The sequence below is a fragment of the Lonchura striata genome, chromosome 3 (genome assembly GCF_046129695.1).
Source record: "Lonchura striata isolate bLonStr1 chromosome 3, bLonStr1.mat, whole genome shotgun sequence".
Classification (NCBI taxonomy): domain Eukaryota; kingdom Metazoa; phylum Chordata; class Aves; order Passeriformes; family Estrildidae; genus Lonchura; species Lonchura striata.
The window spans coordinates 100091994-100114569 of NC_134605.1; the positions used below are offsets into that span (position 1 = coordinate 100091994).

Consider the following 22576-nt stretch of genomic DNA (forward strand, 5'->3'; position numbering starts at 1 on the left):
TGCTGTAGTTGGTGATCCTGACAGTCTGATCTCATTGGAGTGAACAGAACAGGTTGAACTCTGTCTGTTGTATTTTTTAAGGGCTTTTCTTTGTAGTAATCTGTTAAATTTTCCTCACAGGCCAGTTCTCTGCTCAAAGCAAAGGAACCCAGCATGGTAGATGCAAATCCTTCTGAAAGCACTCACTTTCGGGTCATCCAAAGCTCTCCTGTAGAGGAGTTTAACACAGTGTCTCCTCTACCTGCCCTTGGACAAGCAGATGCAGCAATTGCTGATGAAAGTGAGCCCTTACCAGCTGAGACAAATAAGCCAGAGACAGAGCTGCCAGGAGCAGCTGAACCCCCATTGCCTGCAAATGAAGAAATAAAGCAAGCTGCAGCTTGCTCAGCCCAACCCACTGGCAAGACGGATTCCCCTTCCAGAAAGAAAGGTAAAGGTGTTGATCCTGCACTTTTATATGCATGGCTTTATCTTCAAATTTTATGGTGATAAAGCATTTTATTGCCATATAAATTAATCCATGCCCTGAAGGCACTTTCAGATCAGAAGAGGAATAAGCTTTGGAATGAGCCTTCAAAACCTGAGTTGTGCATCAAGCTGTTCACATGAGATATGTATTAGATGATTCTTCTTGGTGTGAAGTTGTTGGCAGTTTTGTGCATGTGAGCAAGACTACAAAACTTGCTCCATTTGATAGATTTGGGGATTTTACTTTTATGTATAAGCAGACTGTAGATCTGCTGATTCACCTGAGTGATGTGTTGCTGGAAATTGTGGAAACTCTCTGCTCTAGTGCAAAGTTGTAGTATGTCTTTTGCACAATGAACAGATTTGCCATAAAATAAGGACAAGTTTCTTGGCCTCTTCCCCATGCATTCCACTGTCTTTGAAAACAAAAAAATGATGTTTCTCTGCTTACTATTCAGTCCTTGTATAGATTTTCTGATTGTTTTTGTTATGCTTGGTGTTGGAAATTGAGACAGTGAGAAGTTGTGGGTTTGAGAATGAATTCCAAATTAGGTTTTGACCTTACAGTGGTTACTTATCTAGGTGTACTGGCAACAAGAGGGTAGAGGTGGCTCTATGTTGGTCCTAGTGACAGGCCTAGAAGATATGTGTTGTCCCCTACAGTGGTGCATGTGCACTCACAACACATCAGCTGAATGTGCTTAAAAGTCAGTTGTCTCCCTAATGAGCTAGTTATAGTGTGTTAGTGACCATATTTTAATCTGTTATTTCCCTTTTTCAAGGAGAAAGCTTAGTTCTCAAAGATTCAGTGTTCTGCCTGCCATACTGTGATAATAGGCCTATGCAAATACTTAGAAGGTTTTCCTTTTGCTATTTTCCACTAACTTCTGATTCCCAGTGATTTTGTCTGGGATAGGGAGTCTTTGGCATGTCTCAAAACTAGTCCTCTGCTGTCCTGTTTTAATTCATAGTTTGAACAATGTATACAGACTACTTGTTTTGAGATTTTTGGCAGTATCATTTTGTACAAATGCATTTCACAAACTTTTATAACTTTCTGGTTTCTCAGTTATAAAATGAATAGCTAAACAGTAATAACAGCTCTGTACCGTTACTCAGAAAATATTAATTAATAGGTTTATTTGTTCTGTCCCTTGCAGACAAACGGAGTCGGCATCTTGGTGCTGATGGTGTCTATTTAGATGACCTCACTGACATGGATCCAGAAGTTGCTGCACTTTATTTCCCCAAAAAGTATAAGTCTTTTGCTTATATTTTTACTTTCTAAAGAGCTCTTTTCACCTTCCATATTTAGATCAAACTCTTCATTGCCAACCAGATAAGATGTGTTTTTCAGGGTTCAAGCAGAGATGAAGGCAGAAGGAAAATAAAATTTTCTAGAGAGGGATATTAGAACTTTTGGAAGGTACTGCATTTGAACCTGAGAAAGGTGCTTATAGCTGGTTTTCTGTTTTGGTCAATTAAGCATCATATATTGATTGTGGATGGTTATCTAATATACACTGATGTTTGTGAGTGTTACTCACATGTCCTGGGAGAGCAGGTGGCCTTGGGATATATTTATCCCCGTGTCCTGACTTACTACCATAAAGATTACATCTTACTGGTACCAGTATTAGCAGAAAATTATTGGTCTAATGTTGCTTTACTGTGGTTTATTCACCTATAAATGTTAATGTGAGAAAATAATTTTTAGAAGATGAATGACAGAATTACATATGAAAATACTGCATTCTGAACATACAATTTCCAGCTTGTTCTGATCTTTATTGGAGTGTATTGCAACATTTATAGTTCTCTTTCAACATATGCTCTAGTCACTTGATGAAAGTCATTAAGCAACAACTAAAGTAGCTTGTGTATTTTACTTTTCTTTTTTTGCTTGCTTAAACTCAGCTGCTGTAATATTAACATTTCAGTAAAACTGAGAAGGATTAGTTATATGGGGAAAACGTTGGATTGAAAATTTCTCAAATGCATTCATAGAAATCTGAAGTGGAAATCAGAGTTTGATGAGCTTGAACTTTGTAATATTGATCTCATCAGAGTTTAAGTGGGTATAATGATTTATTGTTTCTGAAAATTTTAATTCTATTAGTTTACATGTAGAGTGTTTTATTTATATATACATAAATACACAAACATACACAATTTATTTGCATTTAGCTATCAGTTTATATAGTTGATATAAATTAAATAGTAAACTTACATGCTTATTCTTGTTCCCATGTGGGAATAGTTTTACTAGTATAAACTCTGATTATTGTACCATTTTTTTGTCTACTAAGACTGTACAGTTTATTGTCTTATTTTCCTAGCTCTTATAAATAAGTGAAGCTATAATTATACATGCCTTGTTTAGACAAGTAAGCAGAAGCAATCTAATACTGGAGGCCGCACGAGGCCTATATTACTTTCTTTTGCTGTAAAAATTAAACAAGGGCAGTTTATTTTTTTTTTTTCTCTATTATTTTTTTTTTCCTAAGCTTGTATATGTTAAAGGGAGTGAATTTGGGAATGCACACCTGAAGCCTGAATTCCTGATTTTTCTTTTCCAGTGGGGATAATGCCCAAAGCAAGAGCATGGCTGACGTGGGGCCACGGCCGTCCAGCCACTCTCCGCAGTCTGTCGGGAGCTCTGGTGTTGACAGTGGGGCTGAAAGCACCTCGGATGGAGTTCGGGATTTGCCCTCCATCGCCATTTCTCTCTGCGGAGGCCTTACTGAGAACAAAGAGATAACCAAAGGTACAGGATGACCGTGTGAATTGCAGACATGTGCTGGCAGCTGGGTTTGATCTTCCCAGCCTGAGGCTGCAGAGCCCTCCTGTGGCTGTACTCAGCACTGGGTTGAGAAGACAGATACTGGCCGTATAATGATGAACTTCCTAGAACTTCTCCTGATTTTTAACACATTTGAACAATCCACCATATATGAAAGTTTTTGGAATTATTTTATTGATATTTTTACTTCCAATAGTGCTATGTCTTGTATCACAGTAGTAGTGTTAATGGTGCTTTTGCCACTTAGTGTAGTATATAGCTAGGAAATTCACAGCTGTTGGAGTCAGGAGTGAAAAAGGTGGTCCATAAATGGGAACATGAGGAGAAGGAATTGAAAAGTTCAACCTGATTCCTGCCTTACCTCCAGTTTGTTGTGTAACTTTTAGATAAATCACAGTACTTTGTGCCTTAAACTTCCAGTGGCATAATGTGGCCATGTGAAAATAAATGTGTTAACACTTGCACTTTCTGCAGTAATGTGGTGTCATAAAATCATATGAGCCTGATGCTACACTGACAGCTGCTCACAAGCTACTTATTAAAGTGTTTCAAATATCCTGTGATTTATTTGAGTCATACTGTCATCTGGATCAGTTGTAAATTACATAATTTTTCTAAAAGGAGTTTTTCCTCCCTCACAGTTCAATCCTTAAGCTTTCAATTTAGGTTGTATTTTGAAAGGAAAGACACCCAGAAACAAAGAAACCCTCATCTTCTGAGGCTGAAAGTCTCTGAACAACTTGCTTCCATATTGCAGTTAATCTCAGCACCCTTGTAATGAAGGTGGAACCAATGTGTCTGAGAGGTGCCGAGAGGTTTAGGTTGGCCCGTCCCAGTCATCTCTAAATGCATGCTTTACAAATGTAACTTCTTTTCCCCCACAGAAGAGTTCTTAGAACATGCAGTAACGTATCAGCAGTTTGTGGACAATCCTGCTATCATTGATGACCCTAACCTTGTGGTTAAGATTGGAAATAAGTAAGTATATTTCAGAAAAAAAAATTACTGTTGTAAAGAGAAACTTCTTTGTCCCTTCAGTGCATTACATTGTATAATTGTAGCTGAAAACCGGGTTTTGAATTTTTGTAGCTTGGATTCATCCAGAAAGAGTCAACTCCCTAATGAATTCAGGTCCTTCTAGTTACCTTTCCTCCTTTGAACTGAAAGTGAAGAGCAGTTTCAGATGACCTATTACTGACACAGTTTGAATTTCAAGAAGCTGTTACTAAATGCTAATAGTATTCACATTCAATTGACAGAGTAAAAATGAAATACGATGTGAACTTGCTAAGGCTTGCCCTGAGCCAGTTTGAATAATTAATATTTACCGGGATACATCAGTCTGCTTCCAGTCACTCAGTACCGAGCAATTTTTTTAATATACTGAATATTTTGCCAATATGCCTCTGTGGAGGCATTGCTTTTCAAGGTTTGTCAAACTTCACCAATTAAATATAAGGCTTCCATTTCTGTAAGGCTAAGACATTATTTTGTATGTTTATAATTGCTGGCAGAAGGGCAGTGCTGTGTTCTAAGCCAGATGCAGCTTTTTGGGGGGTTCTTTCACTTGAGGGTTCCTTGCACCTTGCAAACAGAGGAGAGATCATGGGTTTGTGCTGCACTTAGAGGTTTGGCTACCCTTAGTCACAGACATGGCTCATGCAAGGTTGATGTACCAGGTGGTAGTTTATATTGTGCATGCTGCAGCCTCATACCTGACCTCAGCTCTCTGTGGTTTGAGGTGAGTCACTCATTGCTTCCCTGACACTGTTCTCTGAATCTGATGGTAGTATTTATCTGCCTGCTGAATGTACTGGGGAGAGAGGAGGCCTTAGTGAGGATCATAAATGTCATATTCTCTTAATGTCATGTGAACTTCACCTTCCCTAGACAATGGGTTCTGTAATTGTCCTGCTGTCTGCAACAGGGGTTGAGCTGTGTTCAACATCTAAATGCAGGAGCTTGACATCCTACAGACTGCAGCCCCTAAGTTTTATGTGGTTCCTTGGTGGAAAAGCAGTGAAAAAAGCTTGTAAAAATGTGGCTTATGCTGTGGTAAAGAGGAATACAGTAAGGCCTGTGGCTGGATGGATGCAACCAGAGAGTTGCAGTCAACTGCTCTGTCCAGATGGAAGCTGGTGTCCCTGAGGGCTCTGTCTTGGGGACTGCTGCTCTTCAGTATATTTGTCAATGACATAGACAGTGGGGACCAAGTGCACCGTCAGCACATTTGCAGATGACATAAAGCTGAGTGGTGCAGTGGAATCAACAAAAGGAGGTGATACTATCTAGAGGGACCTAAACAAACTTGAAGAGAGGGCCCACAAGAAACTCATGAAATTCAAGAAGTTAAAATGCAAGCTGGTTTGGGCCAATCTCAGATATGAGTTCAGGCTGGAAGATGAACTTGTTGACAACAGTTCTGTTGAGAAGAATTTGGTGGTTCTGGTGAATGAAAATCCCTTCCAACCCAGCCATTCTGTGATTCTGTGATGACTTGAGTAATGTGTGACAAACACCCTTTCTACTCAAGGCCTAGCTTCTCTTGCATACCCTGAAAAATATATGTGGTAAATACCTGTGAGCATTCTGTGGAATTAGATGGGTCTGTTATTACTAGTGCAGGTCAGAGTTTGACCTGTGCTTCATGGCTTTAACCTGCCAGGTGGTGAATACCAGGTAGATTGTGAATTGGGACTTTGGGATTCCAAAATGCTGTAATTGTCTCCCTTGCATGCCCAGGTACTACAACTGGACGACAGCTGGTCCCCTTCTACTGGCAATGCAGGCATTCCAGAAACCCTTGCCAAAGGTGAGATTGAACATGAAGGCTGGTAAGAGGAGGAGTTTGGAAATGATGCCACTGATTAAGGGAGGGAAATGGGTTGTATGAGAGAATCTGCAAATCAGTAAAATCTACCCACACATAATAATTCATCTGTCTTGTGATGGCCTAAATAAGGACTAAGTTTGGTCTGTGACTAGTGTTTGTTTGTTAGGCTAAAGTTATTACAACTATTTTAAAGTAGGAAAACTTCTTTTTTACTTCATTAGTATGGATTTTAAACATAAATTATATTGACCCATGTTAGTGTTTGCTGTAGCCAATACTTGGTGTTTGCTTTCTGTTTTATGTATGTACAGCATATATTATTAAGGCAATATAAATAACCTCAGTGAATAAGGTTTAAATGCTAGATGAGGAAGGCCTACAGCTTGCTAGCTTTTGGTTTCTCAGTTAATTGTTCATAATCCAGGTAGGTAGTGCCAGATAGCTCTATGACTGTGCAACAACACCGTGTGTTGTCTTATATAAATGTGCTGAAGAAGTTAGTTCAATGCCACATGACCTGGTGCCACCTAGGTGCTCATGACAGAAATACTGTAAATGTATCTAAAGCAGTAGTATCACCACTATCAAAATTTTGTGTCCTGGTTAGACACAGATTTAATACATTTTTGAACCTAAACTTTTCTCCTGCCATTTGCAGCACTTCACATATCTTTGGGATTTTTCTGTGTGAATTCAAATGCTATCTCTACTATGGACTAAAAATTTCTATAAAGCCCAGAATACTCTCTGCCAGTGTTTCTTTCTTAGTGCCACATTTCCTCTATATGCAGTCATGTGCAGCTGCATGGTACCATCCCAGTATAAAATAAATTTGGCCTAAAAATCCCAAGTATCTGGTACACATGGCTTAAATGTCAAAGATGTCACAGAGCCAGATGTTTCATGCATTACTGCAAATGTTCTGGTAATCATCAAAGGTGGGATTCATCCCATGGAACTCAAATGCCCACAGAAATTATCCTACTCTATATTTGTTGGGTGCTCACACAGAGTAATTCAGGCCTTGATAGGTATCTCTTGGGTCTTCAGTGCAATAAAAATAATGTAAGATAACTGCATTTTAAGTTAAACACTTTAAAGCCTGAGCCAGATGTCTTGGGTTTTGCCTAGGATGGGTAAATGTAAAGAAGTGTTATAAAATATTTTCCATAATGTTGCAGCAGATGGCAATTCTTTCAACAGCTTTATACTTATGTCCTTATTCATATAGGTTAACAGTTGAGAAAAATCTTCTATGAGTGTGTAATTCCAAATGTGCTTGGGGTTTTTAAATGGTTAATTTATATTCTGAATGCTGATAACTTTTTTGAGACTGCAGTTTTAATTTAGTGGAGAAGCCAATCAATATTTATAGTTGGAACAATCTGTATGTTTGGAAAGGTTTACTTGGTTTACTGTACCTCTGAAACTAAAATGACTCGTTTTTGTTACCAGTCATCCTACTGGTTTTCTTCATCATTTGTTACGTAGAGTTTTGATTTGCTGTAGAAATGAAGTTAGGGAATTGAAATACTAAGATAATTTAATAAGAAACAGAGTTTATGAAGTGTCTGAAAATGTAAGTTTTTTAAAAAAAAATTTACTGATGTTCTGTAAAATACACTTCAATGCACATCTTATTACAAGCATTCCCCCACTAAAATTCTATAGGTCATCTGCTTGAAGTTGACATGTTTGAGAATCTAATTAAATTGTAGCTGTTTTTCTCAATTGTGGTACTCCATTCTCCATAGCTTCATCTGCTCCCTGTTTTCCTTATTTTGTTTGAAAAACTCAACTTTATTCCTCTGTCATTTCTTTTTTCTCATATACTTTAGATAATATAGTAAAGAAAACCTATAGAAAAACTGAGAAAAGGAATCCATTGTGCTACACATTACCTGAACACAACTCCCTCTTAAATGCTAAGAGTTCTTGGCTTTTAAATTTAAAAAAAAAAAAAATGATAACATCACAGCTTTATTTTGATAACCTTACTTGCAGTGGAAGCTATCATCTCAGAAATATAGGGGCCATACTGTTCAAGGGTGTACCAAACCCTGTGGCCAATTTTACCTTAATATTTTTCTGTTCCTTCTGTTGCTTCTCTCTGAATGAAAAAAATTCAGCTCCCCTTGTTAAAATGCATAAGGCTCCAGCCATTATGGATATTGAAAGAAATTTTTCTACTGGTGTCTAGTATGTAGAACCAATGTAAAGTAGAAAAGGTTTATACAAGAAACTATTCTGACATTTTCAGACAAGTTCATAGCATGAAATTTCATAAACTCATAAGTTATAAACTCATAAAAGCTAGTAACTGCTTTTTGCTAAGCTGGTGATTAAATACAAACTTTGTAAATAACTCTCTTGCATGTCAGTTTGTTACTGTTTTGCATGATGCCTCCTTCAGGAAGTGATATTTTAATTTTTTTTTAATGTATAATTTGTACTAAAAAACTTAGAAACAGCAGATCCTCCATTCTAGACATTATACTAATATCTCTTTATGCTTTTTTTTTCTTCTTTGATTTGATTTATTTTTCATTTTCCTTTTAAAAATATCATAAGTATTCATGCTTAAGTTACTTCAGAGCAGCTCTGGATACCATTAGATTTTGCTTTAGTAGAATTTATGGTCCACAGACAGTATGTTTACTTTTATTCTATTTATTATCAGTTAAAATTGTGTGTTTGGCACTTTTTCATTTACGTATGTCAGGTTGTCCTTTATTTTGGGCCTTTTTTATGTTACCATCCATTTATCACAGGCAACTGTGGAATCTATAATGAGGGACAAGATGCCAAAGAAAGGTGGAAGATGGTGGTTTTCATGGCGAGGGAGGAACAGCACTATTAAAGAGGTAAGTTTAAGAAGCAAGCAGAGTTTCCTTCTGTTTGCAGTGAGAAGGCTGGGTATCAGCATATTCATCCGTCAGAACTTTCCTTCAGAGGGTAACTTGGTACTCGGTTTGACTGAGTAAATACACATTAAACATGGTCTGAAGTCTGGTTTGTTTTGACTGCAGAAGGCTTTGGATCCGACCGGAAACATTTTCCTGAAGAGTTTTGATTTATTTTCATTACACAGATCTGAGGCAGTGGTATCTAATGTATTAAATCTCTGTTTGGAAACCTAGAATCAGAGTTGTGCCACTAATTTAAAGTTTTCACTCAGATTACCTACCTTTCAGCATCTTTCTTTTGATGGTCGAAGGGCAGACATATTTATGAATAGAGTGAGCTGTAAAACTCAGCAAAACCTAAGATGGCAAACTGACTATATATATTGGTTTGAAAGTCTTTTGGTTTCTTTTCAGAGCGTTAGAAGTTTGTGGTAACAATCTTAAAGTGATGGATGAACATTGGAAAACTGAAAAAACCAAAGCTGTATATAAAGTATTGTTGGCTAGTAAAACCTCTTCATATTAATTTATACTACTGAAGCATTAATACTTGAGGGGAGAAAATGACTTTTAATACAATTTCATGGTTGTGCCTCTGTCAAGAACTTCTTTAACCTTGCATGAGATAACCATTGTACTGTTCTGTGGGTATGGGTTTCAGAGCATGAGATTTTAGTTTTGTAGTTATTTGAAGTTTTTAGGATTTTCTCTGGAAGTATTTCCTTCTCTCTTGAGTTGTAGCAACTTTAAATGGAGCTATGTAAAGCAGAATTATTCGCTATTTAAAAATCTTTTGGAATGACTTTGTTAGTGTTCAGCATCTACTCAAGATAAAAGCAATTTAGAAAGTTTTACTGGATTTAAGATTTAAATGATTCTCTGAAAGGTAATTTGTGGGTAATTGAAAGGTAATTTTTTTTCCTTCTCCCAGGTCATACTTTGCTTTCTCAGGTGAAATCTAGCTATTTGAGTTGTATGAACTGAGTTATCAGCTCCATAGCTGATACCAGAACTTCAACAGTACCAGATGTTAAACCTGGTATTTCCCTACTTGTTCCCTGCAAAACTAAATTATTGTTCTGAGTTTTATAGTTGCAGTTTTTAGTTCTTTGTACTGCCTTTATTCTTTAAGGGTTTTATTTTGCCTACCAAGGAGACACACATACTGTTGATTTTTACCAAATCTGTACAAGGCAAAATTTGATTTTCAGATATTTTTCTAAAAACATGTACTTTCTGCTCAGCAGGATATGCACAGCTACTCATACTTGTATTTTTACAGGAAACAAAGCCAGAGCAAGGTATGAGTGAGAGTGGACTTACAGAAGACTCTTCACAGATGAGCAGGGCAAACAGGTACACCCAAAAATAATCTGTACCTGAAAACAAGTAAGAGTGACATTTAAAACAAAAGCAAGTTACCTCACCTATTCTAACAAAGAAATACTGTCTCAGTGAAATACTTTCAATTTGTTACTCATTGCACCACAGAAGTCCAAATAGGAGGCCCCTACCCATGGTAGGGCTACAGACATTGTGAGTGCACTCTGGCATTTCTGTGGTTTGGCTGGCAGCTCTGGGACACACATTCCAGCAGCCTGGAAACAAACTGTAATTGGAACAGTTCTCCAAAGCTACATGTATTCTTCTAGAGTTTCTAAGGGAACATCAGAGATGAACCCAAGCTGTTGTCAGTTCCCAGTTGCTTAATTTTTTTTATTTATTTAGACTTATGGCCTGACAAATTAGTTGCTTCCTGCATATTTTGGAAATTAGGGACTTTCCAGAGTGTTTTCCACAGGCAATAGTCGTGGTTTCCAGGATTGCAGAAGTCTCTTCCTTCTTGTGCTCCTAAGTAATCACAGTGTATAGTCAGAATCTCACCTTGGAGGGTTCCATAAGATGAGTTTTAGCTTTAGAGGGATGAGTTAGTCAGGGACAGCTCTCCTACGTTGTCCCTTTTCTGTGCATATACATCTTAATGTAAAGACATCTTGTTTGTGCTGGCTGCAGTTACAGCTGAAAAGGACCAGATTCAAATATGCTTCATGCTCAATAAGTAAGGTTCAGGGGTTGCCCTTCTGGAATAAAAAGCTCTCATTCTTTCTGGTGATCAGAAGATGCAGTCCAGGCAAATGTGCTGGAAGGAGGATTCCTCATTCTGTAGGAGATTAGCTGTTGTCTCCATTGCCTCTCTGAGATCAAGAGCCAGAATAAATTGGAAAGGCTGATTTTCTTTTTAAGGATGGCAAGTGACATAGAGGTCTGTTTCTTACATGGTTGTTTAAAAATAAGGTTTAAAGTGGTATTAAGAGTTCAAGCAGACTAGATTCTGAATTCTGTTTGTTTAAATTTTAACTGGCCTTAGAAATCTCTCGTTAAAAATTGTTGTTTTCAAGCAAAATATGACAAGTGGAATGTTGAGTAAAGCTTTTGAGATTACATGTCACAAAGAATAAGATAGTCATGACATGCAGTACCTTAATATTGGGTCAAGACTGCCTAACATCAAACTCCAGGTATGATTGAAATAAAAGGCCAAATATTGATTGTTGAAAGAGTTTTAACTTACAGCTACAGTGCTAGTTTTTTTTTTTACTGTAGGAAAACGTTATTTCTGAGGAAGAATACCCTTAAGAAGTTTCTAAAAAATGGTTGTAGGAGAACAAAGGTAATTATTCCAATGCGCATTTAAACAGAGGACTGTGAGGGAGCTCAGGTTTTATGATTTTCCATCATTGTATTCTGAACAGTGAAATCTTGCAAATCCCAGAAAAGAATAATCCAGTTATCTGAAGTTGCTTATTGAAAGAACACGAGAAGTTATTTTGTATAATAGAACTTCCATAACTTGCATTTTTTTAAAATTAATTTTTAAATTCTTTGTGGGAGGATAGAAGAGGGAAAGAGAAAGCCAGCATAGCAAGTGCCTCTTCTTTTGAGAACAGAGGATTTTTTTTGTAGTTATAGTATCTAATTGGTATTATTTTTGTATCATATGAGATTTTTGAGTTAACATAATACATGAATTTATATTCATTAAATTTAAGTAATGAAACTGTTGTTACAGCCATTCATTTGCTTGTAACAGTCCAAGTTTGAATAATGGGAAATGTGTGAATGAAAGTTTGGTACTTTACTGATATATTAAAACTCATGATATGAATGACCTCCTGTGAGACAGTACTTGGTATCAGAGAATCAATGACTTATTTGGTGACTCACTGTTAATGCATTTTTAATGGATACTGAGATGCATTTACTGACATGATAACATCATTTTCTGTGTGTGCAATGTTCCAGAATAAAAGATGAATCTTCTTCAAGCGATGAAGACCCTAGAGCTGCCAAACAAAACCTCGGGTCATTACAAACCAACTCCAGTCATCTCTCGTTATTGTCTGGAATCAGTTACAAAAAATCACTTCGCCTCACTTCTGACCAACTTGTGAGTTAATTTTACATCCTTGTTCTGAAATGGCATTTCTAATACAACATAAATCTTTACTGTTCGTCAGGCTTCAAAGCTTAATTAGCTCTTACGTTTCACATTTAATTCTCTTGTTGTATTTTTCAAAAAAGCCTTTTCCCTTCTCTTTTCTGTAGTAAACATGAATGTTGTTCCTTGCAGCAAGTGCTGGGGTTTGGAGGTGGGATCTCATTTAGAAAAATATCAAATTCCAAAGTGTGTATTTGTCACCTGAGAAAGTGTATTGGAACAATATCCTTCCTTGTAGTATGTGAAATGTGTATAAGTTAACAGGCATCTCTTCTTTCTTCTTCCTCTCTTTTCCTTTTCTCTCATTTATAGGCAGATAGTAATATTTTGCATAAATACAGTTTTCTGTTAGTAACTTCTGAAAGAGCTGCTTGTGAATTTATAATGAGCCCAGACTATTGATTTCTTTGGAGCTTATTAATTTCTTTGAAGCCAATTCTCTTCCTGTTTTGGCTAATGATGACAAAACTGTTGCAGTTTTGTGTCCTGAACATTTCAGTTTGACCTGGAAAAATGGGTTACTATAGAGAAATACTTCTTGTCATCTTAGGTACAGATAATTAATTTTCTGAAGGAAACCTGAGGCATACAGCATTTAACAGCCCATCACTCACTGTCTGGATAATTTGTAAGAAATGCAGTTTTTCCCAAGAGGCAGATGAGATGTGTTGATTATTTTCTGTTGCAAAGAGAGAGCAGGGATTACACAAATAAAGTGGGACTTTTCAGTTTCAGAAACCTTGCAGAAATTAACTGACGTTAAAACTACTCTTAAATTGGTTTCTTGATGAAACAGTGGGTGAGATTCATCAGTTACCCATGAGTTCTGTATTCTCACCTCCTTTCCACTTTTTAACTAATTGAAAAGTTGCAATGAAAGATAATGAAGGAAAAGATATACTGAGTATGAAATTCCTTGCTCTTGGGAAAATGAACAGCTAGGTTCTCAAATAGAATGAAATCAGTAGCCTCTTGTCCCACATGTCACTAAGTGGCACAGGTGACAGTGAAGGGTAGCAAAGTGTGAGAGTTAGGGATAGTTAGTGTAGGCTGAAGGGTAATAATTCATGTGATGTGAGAGGTCAATTACTGTACAAAAGAGATAAAATACTGTAGAACACAAATCCCCCTAGAAAAGGGTCTTAATTACAGTTTATGGAACTTTTTGTTACTCAGATTTCTCTCTGCATATCTATCTGCTTTTCAGATGGGAAACGCCCATAAATGGTCCCCATTCCATCATTTGTTACTGTTTATGTGAACATCAGGGGATTTTTTTTAAATTTACCTGACTGTGAAACAGATTTTTTTTGTTTATTTGTTTTGTTCTGTTCTAGAAATCAATGCCTAGTATACATCACACAGGGTAAACCTCTGCTGTTGTTACTTAGAATATCTCTACTGAAAGCAATAAAATTCAGTGTGACCAAATTGAGCTGACTGGTTGGATGCTAAGTGCCCAGCTAAGCCACTCTGTCACTCCCCTTCTCAGTGGGACGGGAGAGAGAACATAAGGTCGATAAGCAAAGAGAAAAACAAGTATATTCTCTACTTCCCACCAGTGAGGGATGCTCAGCTACTTCACAGAAAGCAGGGCTTCAGCTCTGGGAGGCAGACATTGTAAAATAACAAATGCCCCTCGTTCCTCCTCCTTTCCTTAACTTTTATGTCTAAGGTGATGTATGGTATGGAGTACCCCTTTGGTTAATTTGGATTATCTGGCCTGGTTGTGTCCCTTCTCAGGATCCTGCCTACCCCCAGCCCTTTGATGGGGGGGGAATGTTGGAAGGACAGTGCTGGTGCTGTGCCAGCACTGCTCAGCAGTGCCCAAAGCACCAACACCTTTCCAGCTGCCAGTGCAAAGCACAGCATTGTGAGGGCAGCTGTGGGGAAATTAGTTCCAGCTCAGCCAGACCTAATACAATTTCTACCCCGTTCCATACCGTTTGTATCACACTCAGTTCCCACATAATTGATATATCTTCTAACTGTTCCATTGTATTTATTTCTCATTATTGAAATCCCTCCTTACCCACAGATTCAACTTAACTACATTCTTAAATCATCTCTATACCAAACACACATTTCATTTGCACTATCTTATCCTTTCACAGATACATATTACTTTCCCATTCCATGGGCTTCCTCCACCCCTCCAGATCCATGACTAGGTCTCCATTGCATCAGGATGGGTGGCTGAGACAGGAGAGCAAGCATACCTGATTGGTGCCACCAGACACTGGTCCAGCTCGGGTCCTCATTACATTGCCCTCTGTGCAAAATTCATTCTTCATCAATTCATGTCATTGCTGCTACTTTGCTTTCTGCAGCATAAAACTTATACCACAGATTATTTATCCCTGAGGTACATACTGGTTCTAGAACCTCTGTCTTTCTGAATTACCCACCAAGTACACTCTAATCTTTGGGCAAAACCAATCCCACAAATGGATTTGACTTTATGGGAGGAGAAATCCACACCAGTTTCCCCAGCCAAATATTCCAAGGCAGCTTTTACACTGTATCCATTTCAGATTCTTAGTTTGTTGATCACCTTGCTGATAATGTCTTGCAGAAAAGCTTAAAGCTCAAGAATGGCCCCAATGATGTGACCTTTAGTGTTACAACCCAGTATCAAGGCACTTGCCGCTGTGAAGGTACCATTTACCTATGGAATTGGGATGATAAAGTTGTTATTTCTGATATTGATGGAACAATCACACGGTGAGTTCATTAACAGGGAGAGACTTTATAGACAAGGATTTTCCTCTTTAGTTTAAAGGAAAACATTAATAAGGAATGTTAGTCACAGAATCTTCATATACAAATGTTTTGGGACATTTGGTCTCTTGTTTCTGATTTTCTTTGGTTGATTGTTAATTTTTTTTTTTAATTTTTAAAATTTGGCTTTCAAACAATACAACAGTCTTTAGTTGAATTCTTAATTTAATAGACACATGCCATATGTGTCCATTTTTTGTCACCTGTTGGTGTTTCATGATAGTATTTACAGCAGTATTGGAGGACCTTCTGCAACATTATCACCTTTTTGTTACATCACACTCATGAAGTAGGTAGTAATTAAAAGGAGTAATTAAATGTGAAGGAGTAATTAAAAGGAAGAAACGTGAATTTTTATTTTAAATGGCATTCCTGGGGCATTCCAGTGTTAGGCATTATTAGAAGACTAGACTTCAAAATCAATGTCAGAACTAGAATCTGATTGAAAGTTTCAGATTAGTACTTAGGGTAAAACTCACAATTTTGGCATGACCAAAATGATTCACTGACTGGCTGGCTTCTATTTATTTAGTGTATTTAACACTGGGGAAGACAATTGTGTGTGGAATAGGGAAAGCATGAAATAAAAATGCAAGCATTGTCTTTTGAAGTGAGATGTTTAATTTGTTTTGAATTCAATTTCTTTCAAAATCAAATTTAGCTATATCTACTTAGGAAAAAGAAGAAGGAAAAAATAATTTTCAAGAACAATCTGAGGGAAATTAAAATACTTGATTTAAACTGAAACTCTCTTCTTATGGTTTATCCATTGTATGTCAAACTTCTCATTTGGTGCCAACATAAATTAACACCTCTCCCCACTTCGCTTTTTTAAGCTTCAGTAAAGTGAGAGGGATCTATTCTCTCTGCTATTGATCTGCCCAGAGTTACTGAATCATTTCACCTTAAAATGCCAATGCCAATCCATCCTAAGCCACTGCCCAATATTTCTTCCTCTAAGATAAAAGTTATTCAGGGTGTTGACTTTTTGCTGTGTATCTGTACAGTGCTTTTTAAAGCAAGATGCTTATTTGCACTATTTGTTATTAGAGTGTAAATAATTTTCTATCATATAAAGCAGGAAATACATTGAAGCTAACAAATATTTCAAAATAGTTTACACCTGACCAACTACTGGCTTAATGTGGAGAAGTTAGTTTGAAGTAAGCTGGAATGTGACTTACCTCATACTTTCAATTTGCCATAAACTTAAATTATGGGTAGGTTTGGTTTATTTAGAAAACAGTGTAAACCTTAAAAAGTTTGTTTAGCATTGGTGACCTCCTAGAGGTCTGAGTGATGGCCTGTGTGCTGTGACTTCTGTATTACCTTTTGGGGCACAGGCTTATCCATTTCGGGGCACAGGAGTAATTTAAACAATGTGGCCAAGGATGAGAATGTCAGTCTATCTTAAAAAAAAGGGAAATAAACTAATTCTCTTCTGATGACAATCAGTCTCTTATGGAATACCTTCTTTTCATTTACAGCTACCCAAGTAAGTTAGTGGGATTTGTATACTTGACTGTTATAATAAGTATGGGTTTTTTTCAGCTCATTTATATTGTTTTTCCTTTATTCAGGTCAGATACTTTAGGTCATATTTTGCCAACTCTTGGCAAAGACTGGACACACCAAGGGATTGCGAAGTTGTACCATAAAGTGAGCCAGTGAGTATTCAGTAAATGTGTTCATGCATCTGTGCCTTGTGTTTATTCATTTGCACATAAAAATTTAAATTTCTCCAGGCTTCTCTTAACCTACAAGGGTGACAGTTTCATCAAGTCCTTGTTGCTTTACTGATGATTACACAGTGTGTCTCCTGCATGGTATCCAGAGCAAAACCTGCTTTGTAACAAAAGCAAAAGCCCCATATCTGTGAGTGGTGATTCCCCTTCCAACCAGCCCAAACAGATACAGAAAGTGCCCAAGACTGCAGTAATTTGAATGAGTTATGCAGTTGCAGAAAGTGGAGCTTTCTTGCAAACTGCGAATTGCAGCAGTATTAATTCATAAGATGCTAATATACCTTCCTTTCACTCCTTATTGAAGAAATGCATAAAGACTGTGGCCCAGGGTGGTCGCTGTAGTTGGAATTCTTCTTGCTAACTTGACTTACCTGGAGTTGTGCAGGGATGGAACCTAGAACTTATGGAATGAATCTGTTTGGGGGAGTTCCCTTTCTTTCCACTGAGTAGAAAGGGAGTTCAGTGAAACAGATTTGATTTGAACTGTCCAAACATCCAGCTTCTAGTCAAGCAAGATAAATCTCATCCTTAAAGCACAGCACAATGTCTTATCTTGACTAGAAATCTATTTTGGATACTCACTACTAATACTATTGTTGTTTTGCTTCAAGACATTGATGATGATCTGCTGATTGTATAATTTATTTCTATATGTAAGTGTTGCTAATCTATTGTTAAATTGCAAGGTTAGGAAGGATCAGTCTTAAAATATTTATGTAATTGGTTAATTTTGAGAGCAAGTGATAAGTAAAAGTTGCTTAAAAAAAAGTTGCTTAAAATGCAATTTTAAATTATTGGAAGTCAATAAGGACCGTTCTGTGAAGGACCTAAGGAAAAGGCTTTAACCTGCTGTATTATAGGCTACTATCTGACCTGCACTGATGTCTGGTGGTCCACAGTAATAAATACTTTCCATGCCATTGGAGCTGGGACTTGGATTAATCATGTTTACTTGTGGCTTTTGCATCATATGTAATTCTAGGAGAAAGATGGGCATCTTCCAAAAGTAGCTCAATATACCTGGGATCTAACCATATTTAGAAAAAAAATATTTTTTACCATTAGCTCTTGGGGAAGTATCAGGAAACAGTATATCAGCTATGCTTTAGGTCAGTTAATGTCATTAACATTATATCCAGGTATGACCTAGAGCAATGCTTTCCAAGACAATGGGGATGTTTCTTCTGATGAAGATGAACAGGAGAGAAAAAATTAGACTGTACCAGCTCATGTGTGGTGATGTGTAGGAATGTCTCTAGGTGATCAAGGCTAGTGCAAAAGTACAGGTGTGCTGTTGGTTCCCTGGATGCATTTTGCAATGTAGCCAAACCATTTTATACACTGGAAGATCAAATACAGAGTATGGGGATCTTTGTAATTACCCCTTGAGAGAAAAAAAGGAAATGAGGGAAAAATGAATTGATGTCTGAATGGGGTCAGATGGAGTATCTGATTTTCATTTTTACAAGGAGAATTAGTGATTGCTGTTTTCTTTTATTGCAAGAATGTCAGCTTTTCTTATATATTTAAATTACCATAAATGTTTGAAGAGCCTCTGGTACATATCACAACTCTCCTCTTAGTTAATCTGATTTGTTCTGTGTACTAGAGTTATGCTAAGGTTCATTTAATACTTTTTGTTTTGCATAGATGATGAATTATAAATTATGGGTGTTGGAATCTAAATTATGCCAGAGACACTTGTCTGCACATTAGACAAACGTGTTCACAGAAAAGACAGGACAGTCTGGGAATTCACATGCTGAGTTTTGTGTATAACCTCTGCAATACATTTGGTGAAGATGTTAATTAATTTTTTTAATTGCAGTTGTTATTTCTGTGCCTGCCAGCATTATCAGTTGTTAGGGCTTTGATGATCATAAACATAGGGGAAAAATAGATTTGAGTCTTGTTGGTTTTCAAATTACTGAGTTAATTACGTAGTGGCTAGATAGTACAGCTGAACCCCATATAAATGCTTAATGGATAGATCTAATGACCATGTGTGCGCTGAATACTGTATTTCTTTATTTTATGAAAAGTGATTTTTAATAGGAATTGGAAAGTAAGCTGCTATTAAGTTGAACTAATATCAGATTGGATTCTGTTCTATCATGAACAGAATCAAAAGCACTGTGACTTACACCAAAACTTCAATTTCAGTGTCAAGTTAAAGACTTTTTCTCATACTGTGTTTTGAAGCTCAAGTTGTTCCAGCTTGAGAAAATATGTTACTGCTGGACATCTTTTTTTGCAGAGGCCTGAGAGGCAGGAATGCAACACTGTTAATATAACAAAGGCCAATATACCATTGTCTGCTTATGTCAAGTGTTTTCCTCTTTGCAAATGTCTTTTCAGTTAATTCTAAGGGCAGTGGTTCCACCACACAGGGGTGGAAGGGTAACCATAAGGAGTCGTAAGTCTTGAGAGGAGCAGAGATAAATGAGCTCTCTTTAGGTGTAATCACTAAATGTAGCAGGGCTAGATGGGTTTTACTTATCCAGTTTTTTTTGCATATGTGTTTTTACTTTTTTTAAATGAAGTCTGGGTTAAACATACTATTTAACAGCCATGATCTGATTCATGTAAAAGTAAACCCTCAAAATTATTTCTGTCTAAACACTCGCTTTATTTTTACAGTAGTTTCTTCTTTTATATCTGCTCACAGAAATGGATATAAATTTTTGTACTGCTCAGCACGAGCTATTGGAATGGCAGGCATGACCAGAGGATACTTGCACTGGGTCAATGAAAGAGGAACTGTGCTGCCTCAGGGGCCAGTTTTGCTGAGTCCAAGCAGCCTATTCTCAGCTCTTCACAGGTAATGCAATTTTACTTTTGCAGAGAAGGAAACTCTGAGGTTGGTGGAGGCTGAATTACCAGCTTTTTTAAGTGGGAATGCTTGAAATAATTAATTAATTTGTTTTTTACAATTAAGAAGAAATTTTGTTAGAGAAATACCAAAATTCAGTAGTTACTCAATTCCTGTTTTTTACCTAGTTTGTATTTTAGCTGTATATTAAGGCACAGCTGTGTTCACTGTTTACCAGTAGGTACTGCTTGGTGACTTCATGTGTTTAACATCGTGTGTTTATATTTAGCTATGGGACAAATGTGGACATTTTCATAGCAATCACTCTTCTCTTTACCTGTAAGCTGTTCCAATTGGCATAAGTATATTTTTGTTGAAGGTTGTTTCTTGATGAGTTTTGAAGAAATTAATGTGGAAATGAAATTAACTTTCTATATGCCTGACTGCACTCTGGGATTCTGTGAGGACAGTGTTATCTTTTCTAGGTGTTGAACTGTGGTGAGTGAATAATAACAGCGCAGATTATGAATATTGTACCTTCTGCCTAATTCAGCGAAGCATGTCAAGTGATTACTGAAAATGTTTTAAGCTGTTAAAAGCTGCTGTGACAAGATATATTTCATTAGAATTTTTAATGGAAGGTTGTTCAGATGCTCTCCTGATTGAGTGACATGCTACAGGCTGTCTTACCAGTCGTGTTCTAAATATAAGAAACCTTGGAGGTATTACAGTGCACTTCTCAGACTGATTAATAAATGCAGTGAAAGGTAGTTACTCTTACTTTATGCTCCTTGTATCTAGAAATACGTTTAAAATTATACTACTTCTGGTATCTTAAGTTTAGACTAAGGAATGCCCATTTGCAGTGTATGCTATTGTAACTGCTGAGGTGTATGGGCAATAAATAACTTCACTGTTTTATCCATAAATTTAATCCTTGTAGGTTTGAGATCAGGTGAATGTGGGACTGAGGAAAGTGGTTTTATTCATCTTTTGCATATCCTCAGGCATTGATTTACACATGGATCTACTCTTCCAAAGGGCTGCTTTACTCCCATGAAGCTGTACTATTCACATCTTCCTTGACATTTGTGTTGGTATTAGGATCTAGGATTCTGAGCTTCTTAAGTGTTTTTGTGTCATGCTGGCATCTTCCTATGTTATGGGAACTCCAGACTCTGCCACCTGTTCAGTCCTCTTGCCAAGAGAAGCTGTCGTGAAAGGGCTTTTGCCCAGAGATGAGCTAACTCCTGCGTTCATTAATGAATTCTCTGTTCAAGAAGCAGCTGAAGAGAAATAGAAAATCCCCTAACTTTTGATAATTAACAGTGGTGGAGAACCTGACTGTAATTCTGTCTTAACAGGCTGAGGTGCTTTTAGCACATATGGTGATTGCAATCCTTTTAAAAATAAAATTAAAAAAAAAAAAACAAAAAAAAGCACCATAAACAGTGAGGGCTCATATAATCTATGAATCATTCTGCAGTTCTCAGGAGGCAGTTTACTTGGTAAGAGTTTATTCCTCATAAAGATTGATTTAGCAGCTACTCCCTGTAATCCACTATTTTTGCTCTCTAGACATCATTGTAATATAGATTTCAATAGAAGTTACCTTGTATCAGAGGATTTATTTACTGTGCCCATTATGTAAGCTTGGGAATACTGTTTTGTCATCATGGGCAATCTGACTTCTAAAAGATTTATTGGATGCTATGCAGTAGTATCTAGCTAGGTGAAAATGTTGAATAAGGAAGATGAAATGGTTTATGGTGTATTTCATGTGTACTTATTCAACTTCCCTTTTTTATTTTTTCAGGGAGGTCATAGAAAAGAAACCAGAAAAATTTAAAGTTCAGTGTTTGACAGACATCAAGAATTTGTTTTATCCTAACACAGAACCCTTTTATGCTGCTTTTGGAAACAGACCTGCTGTAAGTAATAGGTGCATTTATTTCTATTGCAGAGAACAGAAATGTTGCTGTTATTTCATGGTTCTGTTGTATTAGAACCTAGAAGCTTTAAATGAGAATTAGGAACATTTTATTAGGCCCTGTAAAAAAGAAAGTATTAAGGTTCTTCCTCAAAAATACCATGATGTAGGATTCAGAGATGGAAGAGCAGCAGAGTAACTATGTATATCTGCATAAATTAGCAGTTAAGCTTGTGAAGAAACAGTGATCTCATTTTAATCCACACAGATACAGTGTCAGTGAGATAACTGTGGGCAGGCAGAAAATATTTAAGATTAATGTTGGTGGGATTGACACTTCAAACTCCTGAGTACACTCAAAAGACCTTGAATGTCCCATTGAAGTCAGAAAGGTTCTACTTGATATGTAAAGTGATATGTTTGGCATAGAAAAGGAAAGACAGATCTCTGTCACTCATTGGAAGACTGGATATTTGGGCTAACGAAAGCTCCTCTTCCTGCCCTTGACCAAAGAATGTTGTTATGCATCTAGAGAAGGAAACAGTGTCATGGGCTTGGGCTGAGGGGGAACCTGGCATGTAATTATCCCTTCTTTAAAAGCATTATGTCAGAGCTTACAGAGCTCCTCACTATCCTATTGCTGTATTGAATTGTTATATTGTAGTCAGCTTAGTTTCCATTATCAAAGCACTTTTAAACATATGATTATGAAATAACTTTTTAAAAACTTCCGTGATGTTGTATTACAGCTAATAACTACCTCTAGTTCCATTTTTTTGAACCACAGGGAAACATGCAT

The 22576-nt window shown here is 37.0% G+C and overlaps 1 protein-coding gene across 3 annotated transcripts in view; it reads left to right on the top strand.

Moving 5' to 3' along the window:
* The window catches only part of LPIN1 (lipin 1), an 80177-nt gene that overhangs the window by 52047 nt on the left and 5554 nt on the right, over positions 1–22576 (top strand). For 2 of the 3 annotated variants that reach the window (XM_021525386.2, XM_021525389.2), the window contains 12 exons: positions 121–430; positions 1629–1722; positions 3048–3235; positions 4156–4249; positions 6014–6083; positions 8876–8968; positions 10293–10366; positions 12314–12458; positions 15085–15233; positions 16871–16957; positions 19704–19856; positions 21664–21778. In XM_021525386.2, the coding sequence (XP_021381061.2) occupies positions 121–430; positions 1629–1722; positions 3048–3235; positions 4156–4249; positions 6014–6083; positions 8876–8968; positions 10293–10366; positions 12314–12458; positions 15085–15233; positions 16871–16957; positions 19704–19856; positions 21664–21778 (1572 nt within the window). Of the gene's footprint in view, positions 1–120; positions 431–1628; positions 1723–3047; positions 3236–4155; positions 4250–6013; positions 6084–8675; positions 8754–8875; positions 8969–10292; positions 10367–12313; positions 12459–15084; positions 15234–16870; positions 16958–19703; positions 19857–21663; positions 21779–22576 lie in introns of all 3 variants that reach the window. The other variant, XM_021525387.2, reaches the window with a different exon arrangement.